General features: G+C 50.2%; 1 protein-coding gene across 1 annotated transcript in view; it reads right to left on the bottom strand.

Moving 5' to 3' along the window:
• ITGAX (integrin subunit alpha X) overlaps window positions 1-21,192 on the bottom strand; it is a 30,195-nt gene that overhangs the window by 4,600 nt on the left and 4,403 nt on the right. Inside the window, 18 exon segments of the mRNA XM_033218239.1 lie at window positions 3,586-3,669; window positions 3,772-3,851; window positions 3,936-4,052; window positions 7,840-7,981; window positions 9,093-9,166; window positions 9,255-9,386; window positions 9,973-10,127; window positions 10,265-10,428; window positions 10,560-10,690; window positions 17,577-17,786; window positions 17,877-18,017; window positions 18,199-18,341; window positions 18,503-18,632; window positions 18,799-18,872; window positions 19,493-19,643; window positions 20,250-20,403; window positions 20,648-20,793; window positions 20,883-21,013. Coding sequence (XP_033074130.1) covers window positions 3,586-3,669; window positions 3,772-3,851; window positions 3,936-4,052; window positions 7,840-7,981; window positions 9,093-9,166; window positions 9,255-9,386; window positions 9,973-10,127; window positions 10,265-10,428; window positions 10,560-10,690; window positions 17,577-17,786; window positions 17,877-18,017; window positions 18,199-18,341; window positions 18,503-18,632; window positions 18,799-18,872; window positions 19,493-19,643; window positions 20,250-20,403; window positions 20,648-20,793; window positions 20,883-21,013 — 2,359 coding nt within the window.

Here is a 21,192-nt window from a genome sequence, read left to right as displayed (position 1 = left end):
CCTCCCTCACTTCCAAGCCCCAGGCCTGGAAAAACCAAGGAAATGGGAGAAAAGGGCCCCCAGGAAGGCATGTGGGGGACTGGGAAGGGGCAATGCTCAGTAGCATTTGGTCAACAGCGTCAGCCTGGGTCACCCCAACCCTGTACTGTGTCCCACAGAGCCCTGGGATCCTACATCCCCACAAAGGGCTGGAAGGAAAGCAGAGGGGCAGGCCCTGGCCCCTGCTCTCCTGCAGTCAGTGGCAGAGCTCTCTGCTCCGTTCATTGCACCGACTGCCCAGCCCCACTGGCAGCCTCTTCTGCAGGCAGCTATGAGCACTTTGCACTCATTTTTTTTTTAAGAGCCAGGGTCTTGCTCTGTTGCCCAGTCTGGAATGCAGTGATGTGATCACAGCTCACAGCAGCCTTGAACTGCTCTTGGGCTCAAGTGAGCCTCCCACCTCAGCCTCCCAAGTAGTTGAAACTAAAGATGTGTGCCACCATGCCTGGCTAATTTTAAAAATTGTTTTGTAGGGACAGGGACAGGGACAGGGTCTCACTATGTTGCCCAGGCTGATCCTGAACTCCCGGCCTCAAGCAATCCTCCCACCTCGGCCTCCCCACAAAATGCTCCAACCTGGCACTCCCTTTGCCCCAACCCACAGAGTCACATCTGCTGTGTGTGGCCGAGCTGTGGACCACACATGCCTAGAGGAGGTGGGGCCTGCCTGTCGGACCCCCACTAAGGGGTATGAGAGCCTGGGGCACACCCCAGCACACGAGCTCAGAGCATGCACCTGGCTGGGAGCCTCCACGCGTGCAGGTGCAGGTGAGAGTGGGAAACACCAGGCACAGAACATCCAGCAAGGCACACCCCACAAGGGCGAGGGTTCGTGTCTGGTTTTGATCACAGGTAATAGGGGCTCAGTAAAGCATCGATGAATGTGAAATGAATGTGTGGAAAATAACCGCAGCAGCATGCCTGGCACACAGCAAATTCCAGGAAGGCATTGGCTGAAGGAAGATGTCTACTGAAACACTTGACCTTTTAGTTTCAAACACCTTATCTCATCCTCTCTGAAAGCATTTCAAGGCCTTTTTTTTTTTTTTTTTTTTTGAGATGGAGTTTCGCTCTTGTCGCCCAGGCTGGAGTGCAATGGTGCAATCTTGGCTCACTGCAACTTCCACCTCCTGGGTTCAAGCGATTCTCATGCCTCAGCCTCCCAAGTAGCTGGGATTACAAGTGCCTGCCACCACTCCTGGCCAGTTTTGTATTTTAGTAGAGATGGGGTTTCTCCATGTTGGCCATGGCCAGGCTGGTCTCAAACTCCTGACCTCAGATGATCCACCCGCCTCAGCCTCTCAAAGTGCTGGGATTACAGGCATGAAACACCACACCCAGTCAGCCCTATATTTTTATCCAGCTTCTCCTTGACATACAACCTCTGTGGCAGGCAGGTCATCTGTCCCTATCCTTCCCCAAGGGTACTGGGAAGAGGAAGAGGGGCTTCTAAAAGCTCTGCAGGATACAAGTGTATTCCCAGGACAAGAAGAAATGTCCTGTCCAGATGCCAAGGGCCCCACGATGCTGTGGACGCTTCCGTGTTAACTGAGGCCTCTCCTTACAAGGGGTCCTAGCCCCATCTCGGAAACCCACATCCCCTGCGCCCATGCAATACAGAACCACAGTGGCCCTAGATGGAATTCGGGCTTGGACCAGGATAACTTTGCTCCCCAGTGAGGCTTAGAAGAACATCAAAGGTAGGGACATGTCTCGTATCTCCTGGGGAAGCCAAGAGAATCTTGGTGCTTTTGAGAAAGGCTTCAGTAACTTCTATCAAAACTGGGATAAAATGATAATAACATTACAATTATTATCATAACTAGCCCACAATAAACACTTGTTGACAGCCAGACGTGATAGCTCATACCCATAATCCCAGAACCTTGGGAGGCCAGGGTGGGTGGATCACTTGAGGTCAGGAGTTCGAAACCAGCCTGGCCAACATGATGAAACCCTGTCTCCACTAAAAATACAAAAATTAGCTGAGCATGGTGGTGCGTGCCTGTAATTCCAGCTACTCCAGAGGCTGAGGCAGAAGAATCACTTGAACTTGAACTTGGGAGGCAGAGGTTGCAGTGAGGCAAGATCACGCCACTGCACTCCAGCCTGGGCAACAGAGCAAGACTCTGTCTCAGAAAAAAAAAAAAAAAAAAAAATGGGCAAAGGATACCAATAGACACTTCTCAAAAGAATATATATGGTGTTTCAGTAACAAAACATTAACAAAAAAGTAAAAAAAAGAACATTATACAAGTGGCCAAAAAATGTATGAAAAAATGCTCAGCATCACTAATCATCAGACAAATGCAAATCAACCAAAATGAGAAACCATCCCACACCAGTCAGAGTGAGTACTATTAAAAAGTCAAAAACAGCAGATGCTGATGAGGCTGCAGAGAAAAAGGAACCCTTACACACTGTTGGTGGGGAAGTAAATTAGTTCAGCTACTGTGGAAAGTAGTTTGGACATTTCTTAACAAACTTAAACACAGAGCTACCATTTGACCGAGCAATCTCATTAGTGGATATATCTCCCCTTTCCCAAAATAAATCATTCTACCAAAAAGAGACATGCACTCATATGTTCAGTGCTGTGCTATTCACAATAGCGAAGACATGGAATCAACCTAGATGCCCATCCATGGGATAAGGAAAATGTACATATACATGGGGCATATACACCCACGGAATACTATGCAGCCATGAAGAGAATGAAATCATGTCCCCTGCAGTAACATGGATGGGGCTGGAGTCCATAATCCCAAGCAAATTAGCACAGGAACAGAAAAGTAAATACTGCATGTTCTCACTTACACGTGGGAGGTAAGCACTGAGCAAACATGGACACAAAGATGGAAACAATAGACACTGTGGACTGGAGCGTGCAGGGAGGGGCATGGGCTGAAAAACTACCTATCGGGTTCCATGTTCACTACCAGAGTGGTGGGATTTGTACCCCAAACCTCAGCATCATGCAATATTCCCATGTAACAAATCTCTACAGGTACCCCCCAATCTAACACCAAAGTTGAAATAAAAATTTAGAAAATAGGCTGGGTATGGTGGCTCATGCCTGTAATCCCATCACTTTGGGAGAGGCAGGTGGATCACGTGAGGTCAGGTGTTGGAGACCATCCTGGCCAACATGGTGAAACCCTGCCGTCTCTACTAAAAATTCAAAAATGAACTGGGTGTGGTGGCACGCACCTGTAATCCCAGCTACTCAGGAGGCTGAGGCAGAAGAATCACTTGAACCCGGGAGGCAGAGTTTGCAGTGAGCCGAGATCGTGCCATTGCACTCCAGCCTGGGCAACAAGAGAAAACTCTGTCTCAAAAAACAATAATAATAATAAAAATTGAATCAAAGATAAAAGGAAACAAAAACCAAAACAAAACAAATGTGTTGACTGGTAAGTGCTGCTGGCAGTATTATCCACCACACAAAACCTACCACATCTCATGTTCAGCTGCTGCAGGGAGCAAGAATCACCCTATCCGGGTCAGAAAGAAGAACCCTTTTTCCTGCGGTGGGTACCTGCTGACCTGCTAGCCACAGTGTAGACAGCATACTTCAGCGGGAGCTCCAGCTGGAAGGTGGTCTTGTTCGTCCTGGGGGTGTTGTTCTCACTGGAGAAAGAGGAGAGACCCAGTTGCCAAAGGCCCCAGAGGAGGAGAATGGGGTGTGAGGCTGGAGATAAGCGGCACTGCCCCTGGCCTGGCCAGGCTCACCTGCTCACATTGGCTGTCAGAAGCAGTCGGTCTCCCAGGACAGCCTTGGGGGAGACGTCAAAGGTAGCCAAGAAGGTGATCTGAGGAAAAGGAACTAAGAGGTCACAGAGCAGTAAAGACAGGGTGGGGCAGGGCAGTGGCAAGGGGACAGAAGCCAGGCTGACCTGGGCACCACCACGGAAGATGAGGTGGTTGATTCTGCAGCTGGTACTCCAGGTGCCCTGGCTCCCAGCTGGGGCGCTGTCACATGTCAGGCGCAGGGAACGCAGCTGCCCCTGTTTCTAGGCATGAGAAAAAGTAGACGAGTATTAGTTGAAACTAAAAGCAATGGAAAAAACCACAATTACTTTTGCACCAACCTAATATAACAACATTCCAAAAACACGCCATGAAGTAGTGATGAAGCTTCCTGGAGCCCGCCTTAAGCTTATGCTTTTGTTTATTTGTTTGTTTGTTTATTGAGACCAGGTCTCACTGTGTCACCTAGGCTAGAGAGCAGTGATGCAATCACAGCTCACTGCAGCCTCAAACTCCTGACCTCAAGCCATTCTCTCGCCTCAGCCTCCTGAGTAGCTGGGACTACAGGCACACACCACCATGCCTGGGTAATTTTTTTTAACTTTTTTTTTATAGATGGGATCTCACTATGTTGCCCAGGCTGGTCTTGAACTCCTGGCCTCAAGCAATCCTCCCACCTTGGCCCCCCAAAACACTAGGATTACAGGTATGAGCCACCATGTCCAGCCAAGGTTATGTTTTGTTTTTTTTGTTGTTGTTGTTGTTGAGACGCAGTCTCGCTCTGTCGCCCAGGCTGGAGTGCAGTGGCCGGATCTCAGCTCACTGCAAGCTCCGCCTCCCGGGTTTACGCCATTCTCCTGCCTCAGCCTCCCGAGGAGCTGGGACTACAGGCGCCCGCCACCTCGCCCGGCTAGTTTTTTGTATTTTTAGTAGAGACGGGGTTTCATCGTGTTAGCCAGGATGGTCTCGATCTCCTGACCTCGTGATCCGCCCGTCTCGGCCTTCCAAAGTGCTGGGATTACAGGCTTGAGCCACCGCGCCCGGCCAAGGTTATGTTTTTAAAAGCTCCCCCATAGCTATCTGGTCAAACTTTCTTCCAAAGTAGAAATCTCAACTGTATTAAAATGTTCACCTTTTTATTGTTATTTTAAAGGCCTCTTATTATGGAAATTTTGAAACACATTCAAAAATAGACTGAAAAATCAATCCCCATACAGGCATCACTGATTTTAAGTAATCAACAGTTTTCTACTCTTGTTTCTAGTATGTTCTCTTTCTGAACACTTTAAAGCACATTCCAAACATCATATTGTTTCATCTGGAAATACTTCAGTGTATACCACCAACAGATAAGGGTATTTTAAACATAACCACAAGATCCAACAAATCACAGCCAACAAAATTAACAATTACTCCTTAATATACCAATATTGGTCATGTTCTATTTTCTTAGATTGTCTCCAAAAATGTTATTTTACAGTTCATTTGTTAAAAGCAATATTCAACAAAAGTCCACACATTACATTTGGTTAATATGTCTAGGAGCACTTTCATTGACAGGGATCACCCCTCACATGCAAGAGATGGCCCTTCCTGGTGCGTTCTTTTATACATTAATCAAAATGCACTTCCGTTGGGAATATTAGACTAAGAGAGACAGCAGAAATAACAACCAAACATCATATGTGGACCTAGGTTGAATTTTGGTTCAAATAGACCAGAATTAAAAAGATATTTTTGAGACAATTATGGAATTTTGACTATGATCTTAATACCAAGGAATCACTTATTTCACTGGGTGTGATAATGGTGTTGAGGTCATATAAGATGTCCTCATTGTTCAGAACTATAGAGTGTGTCTTTGTCTGTTCCCTGCTGCTATAACAGATTACCACAAACTAGGTAGTGTATCAATAGAAGCTTTGTGGTTCTGGAGGCTGGGAAGTCCAAGAACATGGCACCAGTATCTGGTGAGGGTCTTTGTGTTGCATCATCTCACAGCAGAAGGCAGAGGAGCAAGAGAATACATGTGAGAGAGGCAAAGGGGGCCAAACTTATCCTTTAATTAGAAACCCACTCCTGAGCCAGGCTCCATGGCTCACGCCTGTAATCCTAGTACTTTGGGAAGCCAAGGCAGGTGGATCACTTGAGGTCAGGAGTTTAAGACCAGACTGCCCAACATGGTGAAACCCCATCCCTAGTAAAAATGCAAAACTTAGCTGGGCGTGGGGGTGGGCACCTGTAATCCCAGCTACTGGGGAGGCTGAGGCACCAGAATTGCTTGAACTCGGGAGGCAGAGGCTGCAGTGAGCCAAGATCGTGCCATTGCACCCCAGCCTGGACAACAGAGCAAGACCCCATCAAAAAAAGAAAGAAAAAAGAAAGAAAGAGAAAGAAAGAAAGAAAGAAACCCACTCCTGATATGACTAATCTACTCTGGAGATAATAGTATTCATCCATTCATGAGGGCAAAGCCCTCATAACCTAATCACCTTTTAAAGGTTTCACCTTTCAACACTGTTGCATTGGGAATTAAGTGTCTAACATGTGAACTTTGGGTGATGCATTCAAACCAGAGCAGAGTGAATAAGGAGGAGTACAATGACCCCCATGTCTGAGATTTGTTTTAAAATACTTTAGCCGGTCAGGCACAGTGAGTGGCTCATGTCTGTAACTCCAACACTTTGGGAGGCTGAGATGGGAGGATTGCTTGAATCCAGGAGTTAGAGACCAGCTTGGACAGCATGGTAAGACCCCAACTCTACAAAACATTTAAAAATTAGCCAGGTATGGTGTGTGTGCATGTGGTTGTAGCTACTCAGGAGGCTGAGATGGGAGGATTGCTTGAGCCCAGGACGTCGAAGCTACAGTAAGCTGAAATTGTGCCACTGCACTCCAGCCTGTGTGACAGAGCAAGACCCTGTCTCACAAAGAAAGCAGGAAGGAAGGAAGGAAGGAAGGAAGGAAGGAAGGAAGGAAGGAAAGAAAATACCTTAGCAAAGGGGAACAATTGATGAAACAAATGTGGCAAAATGTTGCTAATTGTTGAATCTAGGTGACAAGTTTTGGGGAGGTTTGTTGAACTACTTTCTACATTTGTAAATGTTTTAAATTTTTCATAATAACATTTTTCTTTTTCTTTTTTTTTTTTTTGAGACAGAGTCTTGCTTTGTCGTCCAGGCTGGAGTGCAGTGGCACAATCTCGGCTCACTGCAACCTCCCCCTTCCGGATTCAAGCAATTCTCCCGCCTCGGCCTCCCCAGTAGCTGGGATTACAGGCGCCCGCCACCACGCCCGGCCAATTTTTGTATTTTTCGTGGAGATGGAGTTTCACCATGTGGGCCAGGCTGGTCAAACTCCTGACCTCAGGTGATCCGCCTGCCTCAGCCTCCCAAAGTCCTGGGATTACAGGCGTGAGCCACCGCCCTGGCCATAATATTTTTGTTTAAAACATCTGTTTCTCTTTGACTCCCTGTGGTCCTAGTTCTGCATTCTAAAACAGAGATTGGCGAACAACAGCCACTACCTATTTTTATACATAAAGTTTTACTGCATTGCAGGTATATTCATTCATAAACTCATTCATGTCAATGGCTGCTTTCATTCCACAACAGCAGAGGTTAGCAGCTGTGACACAGACCACGTGGACCACAAAGTTGAAATATTTACTATCTAACCCTTTATAGAAAAAGGTTGCCAAGCCTTAATGTACAGCGACCAATAAATTCAACCCCTTGCTTCTACAGAACAGTGTTTTAAAATATTTGAAGGCTGAGATATGTTTTTCTTCAAAAGAGGAGTATTGATATAACAAGGAATAGACATTTGGGCAGGGTCCCCTCTGTCTCCATCTCCACATTAGTGGCCTCTCAGGAAATCATTCCTGATAGTCAGTGTCCTTAAACTGTGATGCCCAAAGTTGAACACCGCACGAGCGGAGGCGTGCCCCAGATGGCACTACCACCTCCAAGCCCAGCCCAGGCTCTGAACCGCACAGGAATCTACACTAGTGCCCAGCCCAACCTCCTCCTCCTTCCCCAGAGGGAGCACCTGGCTCTCTGCCACACAGCGGTAGGACAGTCCTGCTGGGTGGGAGAAGGTGATGGTGGTTCCGTAGGAGTCTTCCCCGTCATTCCACACTATCACTTCTGCGTTCAGCTCCAGGTTACTCCCCACCAGCAGGGTCTTCAGGCTGGGTATCAGGGGTGGGGAAGGAGAAGATAATTCTGTGACTGAGGCTAGAAATGGTCTGGGATAAAACGGGGTGGGTGGGGATGTGGGAGATAGACAGGGGACAGGACACCTGGGTTCTTCTTCTTCTCTCTTTTTTTTTTTTTTTTTGAGACGGAGTCTCACTCTGTCACCCAAGCTGGAGTGCACTGGCCAGATCTCAGCTCACTGCAAGCTCCGCCTCCCGGGTTCACGCCATTCTCCTGCCTCAGCCTCCCGAGGAGCTGGGACTACAGGCGCCCGCCACCTCGCCTGGCTAGTTTTTTGTATTTTTTAGTAGAGACGGGGTTTCACTTAGTGGTGTGATCTCGGCTCACTGCAACCTTCGCCTCCCAGGTTCAAGTGATTCTCCTGCCTCAGCCTCCTAACCTGGGGGACTCCAGAGGTCAGGGTGTCCTGGGTTGGAGGGGAGGGGACTCACGGCTCCCAAGCAGGTTCTTGGAACGTTTGTCAATGTAAAGGCAGATGCTGGACTGTCCCAGGATCTGGTCAGAGACCACCTGCTCCCGACACTCAAATGCAGACCTGGGGATCTCGTGTTAGCCAGGATGGTCTCGATCTCCTGACCTTGTGATCCGCCCGCCTCGGCCTCCCAAAGTGCTGGGATTACAGGCTTGAGCCACCGCGCCCGGCCTCTTTTTTTTTTTTTTTTTTTTTTAAAACGCAGTGCTGATCTTTCACCCAGGCTGGAGTGCAATGGTGTGATCATGGCTCACTGTGACTTCCAACTCCAGAGCTCAAGCAATCCTTAAGCTTCAGCCTCCTAAGTAACTGGGACTATAGACATGCTCTACTCAGCTGATCTTTTGTTGTTGCTGTTGTTTTGTTTTGTTTTTGTAGAAATGGGATCTCACTCTGTTGCCCAGGCTGATCCCTAACTCCTGGCCTCAAAAGATCCTCCCGCCTTGGCCTCCCAAAGTGCTGGGATTATAGGCGCAGACCACTGTGCCCAGCCAGGACACCTGGGTTTTGAGTATAGGATGAAACAATGTTAGGGAGAGCCAGAGACAGGAGTCCCAGATTCCAGGAAGGAGGCTGGGGCAGTAGGGCAGGTCTAAGGTGGGGGCACTCACCCTGGGAAGCTGAAGGAGATGCCGAGATTGTCCTGGCAGATATGGTCGGCTCCACAGTTCTTCTCAAAGGGGAGCTGCGTGGGAAGGCAATGGGGGGTTTTCTCCGAGACCCAGGCCCCACGCTGTGCGCCCTCTCTGGGAGACCCCAGCACCAGGACTCACAGAGGCCATGAAGTATCTCTGAGCATCGGCGGCCAGCATAGGCCGCAGGTTTCTGAAGGCAGAGAGGGGCTCGCCCACCAGCGTGAAGTTCAGACGCAAGGTGATGGGGGTCACAGAGTCCTCCACGCAGGTCTGCGGGATGGGCGTGGGGAAGAGCGGAGGGTGAGGTGAGTGCTGTGCAGAGCTGCGCTCGGCCCCACCCGCAGTTCTCATCCTGCCCCTGCCCAGCTCCCACGCGCGGCTTCCGCTTCCTTCAGGGCCTGCTCGGCATCACCGCCTTCAGGAGGCCTCCCTGACACCCTCTCTGTTCTCTCCCCTGGTTTGTCTTTGTTTTTTTTCTCCTCCCCACAGACCTCCTGATCAGCAATGACTGTTTCGGCCACCGCTATGCCCCCAGGGCAGGGCCTATCTCCCAGGAGCAGCTCGATAAATGCGTGTCCAGTGAGTGCCTAAAAAAAAGCCCAGCCGGAATCCGCAGAGCTCTCCCAGGCTGCCCAATTCTCTTTCCTGAAATCCAACCGTGTGGCCCCTGGCAGTTGCAGTCTCATCACTTGTTCCCTCGCTCACTCACTCACTGGCTATGCAGTGAGCACCTCCTTCATGCCTGGTCCTGTGCTGGGCTGAGCCACAGGGAGGCTGGAACGCAGCCTGTTCTGTCCCTGCCCTGCCTTCTGCCAGCCCCAGCGCGGCCGCCACCCATGTTCATGCCCAGACGCACCGGGAGCAGCAGGGTGAAGGTTTCACAGTATGTCTGCAGCCCGAGGACTTGGACTCAGCTCAGACTCCGGTTCTTTGTTTCCTGGAAGGTGGCACGGGGACTCAGGCGGCCAGGGTCGAGAGCCAGGTCCATCCTCAGAGAGCTTTGGAGGTCACCTGTAGGCGGTCACAGAAACGGCATTGAGAGAGACAGGAACTCCTTGGGTGGACAACGGGCAGGGTGGGAGAAAGGCGTCTGGGGCTGGGGGACTCCAGAGGTCAGGGTGTCCTGGGTTGGAGGGGAGGGGACTCACGGCTCCCAAGCAGGTTCTTGGAATGTTTGTCAATGTAAAGGCAGATGCTGGACTGTCCCAGGATCTGGTCAGAGACCACCTGCTCCCGACACTCAAATGCAGACCTGGGGATCTCGGCAGGTTTGAACTGCATGCTCACCCCTACCCAGAGCACAGGTCTCGTCCTGCGGGCAGAGCACCGAGCTGAGGACAGGCCCTTGGCTCCTGGGAGCACCATGTGGGGTGGGGTGGGGGGTGGGCACCCCCATCTGGACCTAGGACCACCGGGGGAGCGTCCGAGAAAGGCTGCTCTCACCTGAGCAGGAGCACCTGGCCCCGGGCCCCCACAGCCAGGTCCACCAGTCCATCCTGGGTGAGGTCTTGACCGCCGCTCAGTGCCTGCCCAAAATACTGCAGCCTGGGGGAGAGCTGGGAGCCGGTGATCCGCTGGCCAGAAGAGAAAAGAGTGAATCAAGCTGGAAGGTGGGGGAAGAAGGTGGAAATAAGTAACAAGGGGGATATGGACGTAGGACCATCACAAAGGGAGAGAAGAGGTGAGTGGTGAACAGATGTCACCAAGAAGAACCTGAAAAGAGGAGGTAGGAGTTGGGAGATGATTGCTAAGAAACAGATATAGGAGTGGAGATCGGAAGGGTGTCCTGGTGATCCAAGTGTCATTCATTCAATTAGTCTCTAGTTCCAATTCTGACTCCTCCACGTATGAGCCACGAGGCTGTGGGCAAGGACTCAATCTGTCTGTGCCTCCGTTTCCTCATCTTTCATATAATGATACTATTAGCTCAGAGTTTAGCTGTGCGCAGGAGAGGAATTCCTATGGTTCTTAGAACAGCACCCAGAATACGGCCAGCAGTCAATAATGTATCACAATGCGTATTAAGGCTGAAAGGGACCTTGGAGCTCATCCAGCCTCATCTCCCTTGTTGCAAAGATGCAGGAGAGAGGTTGGGGACAGTGCCAACTCCATGTAGCCTTTAAGAGGCCAACTCCAGACCCAACACCAGACCTCTGACCCCAGGCCCAAGTCCCCTTTTTGTTTCTTGCTGTCACTCTGTCTCTTCAAAGGACAAGAAAAAGCCGGGGTGGGGTAGGGAGTGGTCACACCCACACGCAGATTCACCCTCCTGGGCACTGCCTCCCCTGTAGAACCTATCACCTTCATTCCCAGTGCTCATGTTATGCCCGCTCCCTGGAAGAATGTGCCCTTTAAATATCTGTGCACCAATGGAAGTGGCAGGCATTAAAAGTAATAATAATGGGTGGACGTGGTGGCTCACGCCTGTAATCCCAATACTTTGGGAGGCCAACGCGGGTGGATCACCTGAGGTCAGGAGTTCCAGACCAGCCTGGCCAACATGATGATACCCCGTTTCTACTAAATATACAAAAATTAGCCAGACGTAATGGCACACCTGCAATCCAAGCTGCTCAGGAGGCTGAGGCAGGAGAATCACTTGAACCCGGGAGGAGGAGGTTGCAGTGAGCGGAGATTGTGCCACTGCACTCCAGCCTTGGTGACAGAGCAAGACTCTGTCTCAAAAAAAAAAAAAAAGTAATAATAATGAGCCCGGCACACTGGCTTGTGCCTGTGGTCCCAGCTACTCAGGAGGCTTTGGCAGGAGGATCTCTTGAGCCCAAGAGTTCGAGGCTGCAGTCAGCTATGATTGCGCCACTGCACTCCGGCCTGAGGGACACGATGAGACTCTGTCTCTAAAAAATAAAAATTTTAAAAAGAAAAAGAAAAGAAAAAAGAATAATAACAAAATAAAAAGAGAAATTTACCAATTACTGAGGGAGTCTAGAAAGGCTAGGTGTACCCCCTCTAAATCGAAAATAAAAGTTCAAAAATAAAAATAAAAAAATTTGATTGGTAAAAAATGCTAACGATCATTTAAGCCTTTAGCAAGGCATAATCTTTTTGCCTATGGAGGGTCTTGCTGATGGTGACATGGTGACACGGTTGACTGATCACAGTGGCAACTCCTGGAGGTTGGGGAGGTTATGGCAATTTCCTAAAATAAGACAGTGAGGAAGTTTGCTGCCCGGATGGACTCTTCCTTTCATGAAATTTCTCTGGAGCATGGGTTGCTGGTTGATAACATTTTACCCACAGTAGAGCTTCTTTGAAAGTTGGAGTCAATCCTCTCAAATTCTGTGCTTGTTTATCAACTACTTTTATATAATATTCTTTTTTTTTTTTTTGAGACACACTTTCACTGTTGCTGGAGTGCAGTGGTGTGATCTCGGCTCACTGCAACCTTCGCCTCCCAGGTTCAAGTGATTCTCCTGCCTCAGCCTCCTAAGTAGCTGGGATTACAGAAAACCACCACCACACCCGGCTGATTTTTTTAGTAGAGATGAGGTTTCCCTATGTTGGCCAGGCTGGTCTCAAATTCCCGACCTCAGGTGATTTGCCCACCTCTGCCTCCCAAAGTGCTCGGATTACAGAGGTGAGCCACTGTGCCCGGCCTGTTTATGTAATATTCTTAATCTTGTGTCATCATTTCAACAATTTTCATAGCATCTTCACCAGGAATAGATTCCATCTGAAAAAAAAAAAAAAAAAACCACTTTTTTTCCTCATCCGTAAGAAGCAGGTCCTCATCTGTGCAAGTTTCATCATGAAATTGCAGCAGTTCAGGCTTCACCTTCTAATTCTGGTTCTCTATTTCCACCACATCCGCAGTCACTTCCTCCCCTGAAGTCTAGAACCACTCAAAGTCATCCACGAGAATTGGAATCAGCTTCTCCCGAACTCTTGTTAATGTTGATATTTTGACCCCCTTTCGTGAATCATGAATGTTCTTAATGGCATCTAAAGTGGTAAATTTTTTCCAGAAGGTTTTCAACTGACTTTGCCCAGATCCATCAGAAGAATCACTATGTATGGCAGCTATAGCCTCATGAAATGTATTTCTGAAATAATGAGACTTGAAAGTCGAAATTACTCCTTGGTCCATGGACTACAGAATGGATGTTGGGTTTGCAGGCATGGAAACAACACTAATCTCCATGATCATCTCCATCAGAGCTCTTGGGTGACCAGGTGCATTGTCAATAAGTAGCAAACTTTGGAAAGAAATCTATTTTTCTGAGCAGCAGGTCTCCAGAATGGGTTTAAAACACTTACCCAACTATACTGTAAACAGATGTGCTGTCTCCCTGGCTTTGCTCCATTTCTAGAGCACAGGAAGGGTGGATTTAGCATCATTCTTTAGGGCCCTGGAATTTTCCAAATGGTAAATGAGCACTGACTACAACTTGAAGTCCTACCAGTGGCATTAGCCTCTAACAAGAGAGTCAGCCTGTCCTTTGAAGCTTTGAAGCCAGGCATTGACTTCTCTGAAAGTTCTAGATGGCATCTTCTTCCATCGAAGGCCGTCTCATCTACATTGAAAACCTGTTGTTGAGTGTAGCCACCTTCATCAGAGATCTTCTGGAGAACTTGCTGTGCCTTCTCCATCTGTACTTGCTGCTTCACCTTGTACTTTTATGTTGTGGAGATTGCTTCTCTCCTTAAACCTCATGAACCCTGCTGACTTCCACCTCTGCTGACTTCCAGCTTTTCTTCTGTAGCTTCCTCACTTCTCTCAGCCTTCATAGAACTGAAGAGCATTTGGACCTTGCTCTGGATTTGGCTTTGGCTTAAGGGAATATTGTGGCTGATTTGATCTTCTATCCAGAGCACTCAAAACTTCCTTCATAATAGCAATTAGGCTGTTTCACTTTCTTATCATTCCTATGTTCACTGGAGTAGCACTCTTAATTTCCTTCAATAACTTTTGTTTTGCATTCAGAATTTGGCTGTTTGGTGCAAAAGGCCTTCAGTCCGTCTTGGCTTTTGACATGGCTTCTTCACCAAGCTTAATCATTTCTAGGTTTTGATCTAACGTGTGAAATACGTGGCCAGACATGGTGGCTCACGTCTGTAATGCCAGTGATTTGGGAGGCCAAGGCAGGCAGATCACTTAAAGTCAGGAGTTTGAGACTAGCCAGGCCAACATGGTGAAACCCCATCTCTACTAAAAATACAAAAATTAGCCAGGCATGGTGGCGCGCACTTGTAATGCCAGCTACTCAGGAGGCTGAGGCAGGAGAATCACTTGAACCCCAGAGGGGAAGTTTCAGTGAGCCGAGATCACACCAGTGTACTCCAGCCTGGGTGACAGTGAGACCCGGCCTCAGTAAAGAAACAGTGAGAGACATGTGACTCTTCCTTTCACTTGAACACTTAAAGACCATTGTAGAGTTATTATCTGGCTTAATTTCAATATTGTTGCATTGCAGGGAATGGGAATAGGGAGGCCAGAGGAGAGGGAGAGAGAGACAGGGGAGCTATCGGTGGTGGAGCAATCAGAACACACACATTTATGAAGTTCGCCTTCGTATATGGACATGGTTCATGGTGCCCCAAAACAAGGACAATGGTAACATCGAAGATCACTGATCACAGCTCACCATCACAGACATGATAATTTCAAAAAGTTTGAAACATTGTGAGAATTACCAAACGTAACACAGAGACACAAAGTGAGTGCGTGCAGCTGGGTAAACAGCACTGATAGACTTGCTCAGTGCAGGGTTGCTGCACACCTTCAACGTGTAAAGAATGCAGTATCTGCAAAGCGCATAAAACATGCGCTTTGTGATGGGTCATGGGAGTTGGTACGAACTGTTCGCGGTTTCATGACAACATGTGGGCCCTTGTTATTCTCAACCGTCTTTCACCCTCTTTTTAGATTCCCCTTCAGTTGTTAAACTATATGTTTCTTGTTTATTTGTTTTGAGATGGAGTCTCACTCTGGTACCCAGGCTGGAGTGCAGTGGCTCAATCTCAGCTTACTGCTGTCTCCGACTCCTGGGTTCGAGCCATTTTCTTGCCTCAGCCTCCCGAGTAGCTGGGATTACAGGCATGCGCCACCATGCACAGCTAATTTTTGTATTTTTGGTAGGGACGAGATTTCCCCACATTGACCAGGCTGGTCTGGAACTCCTGACTTCAAGTGTTCTGCCTGCCTCGACCTCCCAAAGTGCTGGGATTACAGACAGGAGCCACTGCACCTGGCCAGTTGTTAAACTATCTTAATGATACTTAAAAGAGATTATAATAACATGACACCTATTGTGTGCCAGGCACTGTGATAAGCACTTCATGCATACTAACTCATTTAATCCTCACAGCAGCAGTTCAGTAAGGTTGGTTCTATTAGTATCACCATTTTACCAATGAGAAAACTGAGCACAGAGACAGTGAGTTACCTGTCAAAGATCACACAGCTGGTGTGTGACAGAACTGCAAGGACCTTCCCTGCCACTTTTTTCTTTTTGGTAACAGCTTTTTTGAGCTATAGACCACATAGCACAAAACTCACCCCTTTAAAGTATATGACTTAGTGGTTTTTGGTATATTTACAGAGTTGTGAAACCACTACCACAATCAATTTTAGAACATTTCCACTACCCCAAAAAGAGACTCCATACCCATTCTCAGTCACCCTCATGCCCCTGACTTCCCCCACACCCAGCCCTGTGAAACTACTCATCTACTTTCCGTCTCTACAGATTTGCCTGTTCTGGACATTTGGCCTGAATACATGTGGCCTTCTGTGTCTGGCTTCCCTCACTTAGCATGTTTTATAGGTGGAATTGCCAGATCACATGGCAACTCTATGTTTAACTTTTTGTTTGTTTGTTTGAGACAGAGTTTTGCTCTTGTTGCCTAGGCTGGAGTGCAGTGCCGCAATCTCGGCTTACCACAACCTCCACCTCCCAGGTTCAATCGAGTCTCCTGCCTCAGCCTCCCGAGTAGCTGGGATTGCAGGCGCCCACCACCACGCCCGGGTAGTTGTTGTTGTTGTTTTTTTTGGTATTTTTAGTAGACATGGGGTTTCACTGTGTTGGCCAGGCTGGTCTTGAACTCCTGGCCTCAGGCGATCCACCTGCCTCGGCCTCCCAAAGTGCTGGGATTACAGGTGTGAGCCACTGTGCCCAGCCTATGTTTAATGTTTTGAGGATCTGCCAGACTGATTTCCAAAGCAACTGCGTGGATTTACATCATCCCCAGCAGTGCGGGAGGATGCCCAGTTGTCCCAATCCTCACCAACACCTGTCATTATCCGTCTTTGTTTCTAGTCATTCTAGTAGGTGAGAAGTGGCATTTCATTATAGTTTTGATTTCTGATGACTAATGACGTTGAGAATCATTTTATCCACTCAGTGGCCCTTTGTACCTCTTCTTTGGAGAAATGCCTATCCCTATCCAAATCTTTTTTTTTTTTTTTTTAACACAGGGTTTTTCTCTTTCACCTGGGCTGAAGTGAAGTGACGCAATCATAGCTCACTGCAGCCTCAACCTCCTGGGCTCAGGTGATCATCCCACGTCAGCCTCCCGAGTAATTGGGACTACAGTTACTACAGCACCACGATGCCTGCCTAATTTTTAAATTTTTTTCTAGAGATGGGATCTCCCTATGTTGCCCAGGCTGGCCTGAAACTCCTGGCCTCAAGTGATCCTCCTGCCTCAGCCTCCCAAAGTGTTGGAATTAGAGATGTGAGCCACCTGGAGCGGCCCCTTTGCCTATTTTTTAACAGGGCTTTCTTGACTTTTGCCAAGGAAAGCAGCCCTTGTTCTCAGGGAACCCTGCTCCCTTGGGTGGAGGGCGGCTGCAGGGATGGGTATACGGTGGGACCTTGATGGCAGAAAGGGAATAAAATCATGTAGCATCCAGGGAGGCGAGGAGCGAGTGGAAGGGTAGGTTGAAACGACTGGACCTAAGTGATGAGCAGCAGGGAGCCCGGAGACTGCACGCCAGGTTGGAGGTCAGGAGGCCGGAGCACCCTTCACCATCCCAGACCCACTCTGAACCTCTGGCAAACCAAGGCTCTTGTCTTCTCAGTGTCCCACATTCCATCTGTAAAATGGGTTTTCTGTGCCTGACCTGTGTACCTTGTAAAACTGGCGAGGGGCTGGGCATGGTGGCTCACACCTATAATCCCAGCACTTTGGGAGGCCGAGACAGGTGGATCACCTGAGGTCAGGAGTTCAAGACCAGCCTAGCTAACATGGCGAAAGCCTATCTCTACTAAAATACAAAAAATTCACCGTAATTCCAGCTACTCCAGAGGCTGAGGCAGAGAATCGCTTGAACCTGGGAGGCGGAGGTTGCGGTGAGCTGAGACCGCACCACTGCTACAAGGTGCTCAGAACTGGGCAAGGGAGGTAGGAAAAGGTAAAAAGGGACAGTTTTCCTGTATGACAGAGCGGGAGAGGCAAGGAGGAGGCTGCTCTAATGACAGAAGCGGGACACGGCCTCACCTGGCTGTGGGAGGGGCCGATGCTAGGTCCCAAGGCTCCGTGAAACAGGTAGACAGCACCCTGGTTCTCTTCCTCTCCTGGGGCCCCGATGACCACGTCCATCAGCTTGTCCCCATTCACGTCCCCCAGCACTGTCAGAGCCGCCCCAAAGCGACCCCAGGGATGGCCCTGCTCCCCGTGGAGAACAGCATCACACCACCACCTGCTCCACTGCAGAACGAAAGCAGTGCCAGGCCCAACCCGGGCAACCCCTCCACCCACACTGGACCCCACCCAGCCCAGGTCCCATCAGCCACTCACCCCCCTGGGCAAGGGACACACAGACACCTGGCCCCCTCGGGTCTGCTCGTAGTAATGGGGGGCCCCGATGAGGATCAGGTCAGTGCTGCCATCGCCGTCCACATCCACGGAGCAGAGGGAGGCCCCGAAGTAGGAACCAATCTGGAGGGCAGAGCCTGGGTCATGCTGCCTGTCCCCGCCAGAGGCAGCCCTGTGGGCCAGGTCCCACCTCTCCCCAGGTACCAGGACCTCCCCCAAGCCCCCCAAAGCCCCTCCATCCTCTTCCTGGCCCCAGCCACTGTCCCCACCCTCATCTTCCCCTCTGGCTTCTGTCACGCCCAACCTGTGTCCCCGTGACTTCGGCCTTCAGCCTCCATTGCCCGGACACCTGGGTGAAGACGGCAGCCTTCCCAGTGTGCTGGTAGCGGGGGGCCCCCAGGACCAGGTTCTGCACCCCTTTCCAGAGAGCCAGCTCGGTGGAGTAACCTGAGGGGCCCAGGTCTCAGCACAAAGGCCCCCATTCCCCCCATCCAGAGCCCTGGACCCCCACCTCAGGCAGCACAGCCCCCATCTCCCCTCCCCAGAACCCTGGACCCACCCTAGGCAGCGCATCTCCCACCTGTCCCCAACCCCTGGTCGTTTCTTACCCAGGTAAGAGTCCCTCATGTCCACATTCTCCTGAGACATGTTGATGAAGGTGGGGTTCATATTTGGGGGATACAGGAAGGCACCTCCAGACCAGGTGAAGCTCCCCACAGCCCCCAGAATGGGGCCATCCTGGGAGGAAAGGATTCCAGGACTGAGCAGAGGCCAGAGCAGAAAGACAGCATGTACAAGAGATACACCTGCCGCCCGTGCCCCTTACCCACCTGGCACCCACCCTGGCCTTCCCTGCTCGCTCCTCCCCCCACCGCACATCATCGGCCTAAGGGGCCCCACTCACAGGCGTGAACACAGCGCTGAAGCCCTCCTGCGCCATCTCCAATTCGAAGGAGCTACTGCTTGTGGTCTCCGTACCTGGGGAAAAGCATGACACTCGAGTGCCAGGGAGGGAGATGAGCTTTGCCAGGTCTAAGAACACTTCAGCTTTAGGAAAAGCTAAGACTGGAGGCCCAGGGAGGGCTGATGCCTATGACAGGGAACAGGCTCTGCCCTCCAGATCAGCTCCAATTTCAGGGCCCCCCTTTGCTCCATGGATGTGGACAGCGATGGCAGCACCGATCTGGTCCTCACCAGGGCCCCCCATGGGTCTACGAGCCGACCCGAGGGGGCCAGGAGTCCGCGTGCCCCTTGCCCAGGGGAGTGAGTGGCTGGTGGGACGTGGGCTGGGTAGGTCCCAGTGTGGGTGGAAGGGTCTCCTGGGCTGGGCCTGGCACTGCTTTTTGTTCTGCAGTGGAGCCAGTGGTGGTGTGAGATCATTCTCTGTGGGGAGCAGGGCCATCCCTGGGGCCACTTTGGGGCAGCTCTGACAGTGCTGGGGGACATCAGTGGGGACAAGCTGACGGACGTGGCTATCGGGGTCCTGGGAAAGCAGGAGAACTGGGCTGCTGTCTACCTGTTTCACGGAGCCTTGGGTTCCAAGTGGAAAAGTGTTACGACTGAGGAGTCCCCAAGCTAAGAGCTCCCTTCAGACTCACCTTCAATGGCAAAGATCTTCTCCTTCAGCTGGTTTTGAATATTTTTCAGAGCATCAAAGTCCTCCACTTTAAATATGTGTTCCTGGGAGGGCTTCGATGCAATGTCATTTAATTCTTTCCAAGAGTTTGTGTTTTGAAAAGCTGATCCAACCTGTCTCCAGAAAAGATCAACTCAGTAAAAATAATAAATCGAATGTTTCTGTGTGCACTGGGTGCAACATCCTCCGATAACCCCACAAGATCAACATGATCACACCCCATGGACACAGGAGAAACATGAGGCCCGGACGGCATCAGGGAGTTTAGGAGAAAGGATCATGGTCTCCAGTCTGGGGCAGAGTTTTCATCCTGAAGGCAGTAAGAGCCGAGAGAGCTGGTGTTTCTATCCTTGAAAGGTATGTTGTTGGTGGTGGTTCACACCTGTAATCCCTGAGCTTTGGGAAGCCAAGGTGGTAGAATTGTTTGAGGCCAGGAATTTGAGACCAGCCTGGGCAACATAGCAAGACCCCATCTCAACCAAAAAAATTTTTTTAAAAAGCCAGGTTTGATGGCACACGCCAGTGGTCCTAGCTACTGGGGAGGCTGGGGTGGAAGGATCACTGGAGCCCAGGAGTTCGAGGCTGCAGTGAGCTAGGATTGCACCACTGCCTGAGTAATAGAGCAAGACCCTGTCTCAAAGAGAAAAGAAAATAAATAGAAAGGGAAGTTGCCCTGAGAGGAAGCCGTGGGAGAAGGGGGAAGCCGTCCCATGCCCTACCCCAATTGCATAGCGGATGATGCCTGCTGCATCAGCCATGGGGATGACATCCTTATAATCCAGGCTGTCGCCTTCTTTCTTCCCATCAGTGATGACAATGAGAATTTTAGTGGCATCCCCACGGGCCCCGTGTGAGGCCTGGAACAATTGGCGCCTATCAGGAAAGAAGAGATCTTAGAGGCCTGTGAACAAAACCACACTAGCCCCTGGTGCCCTTGTGAAAATGAGAAGATGCCTTTTCCTTTGGGAGGCCCTAGTCCCACCCAGAGGCCCAAGCTTGGCAAGGGTATTACGGGCTGGATTTCAGTCCCTGCCTGTCCCCTTCTCGTGGAGACAGATGAGGCCCAAGGGAAGACCTGGGTGCTTTGGGACTGTGCCTGGAAGAAGTCAGGACTCACACGACTTTTTGGATGGCAGTGGCCGTGTGTGTGAACCCTCTCAGTTGGTGAACAGAAGCCAACAGGCCGAGGGGGTTTGAGGTGCGCCTGAATTTCTCAAAAGTGAAGTGTACGTAGAATTCACTGGAGAACTGCATCAGGGAAAACTGGGAGAAGCACACAGGGCCAGGGCTGAGGCCATTTCACCAGGATCCAAGCACCTGCCCCCAGCAGCCTCCCTGCCCCAAAGGCACACCTGGGTGCTGGGTCTCTGGAACTGGCTTATCACAGCTCTCACGAAGTTCATCATCGTGGCAAAGTTGCCGGGGGAGATGCTGCCCGAGCCATCAATCAGGAACACAATGTCCAGCTCCTGTCTTGGGCACTCTGGGGAAGGAGGTGGCACCGGTCCTCCAAGAGACACTCCCAGAACGCAGGACTATGGCCTCCTGGCCACAGGAGCTCACTCTCCCAAAACCCTTCCTCCCCTTCCTCTCCTCATCGGGGGCAGGACTTCCCTAACCCCCTGCCTGGAACAAGGCCCTTCATTCTCTTAAAGTTGCGTA

This window comes from Trachypithecus francoisi, unplaced genomic scaffold, assembly GCF_009764315.1.
Source record: "Trachypithecus francoisi isolate TF-2019V2 unplaced genomic scaffold, Tfra_2.0 Lachesis_group10, whole genome shotgun sequence".
In the NCBI taxonomy this organism is placed as follows: domain Eukaryota; kingdom Metazoa; phylum Chordata; class Mammalia; order Primates; family Cercopithecidae; genus Trachypithecus; species Trachypithecus francoisi.
This window is presented reverse-complemented; position numbering and strand designations above follow the sequence as displayed.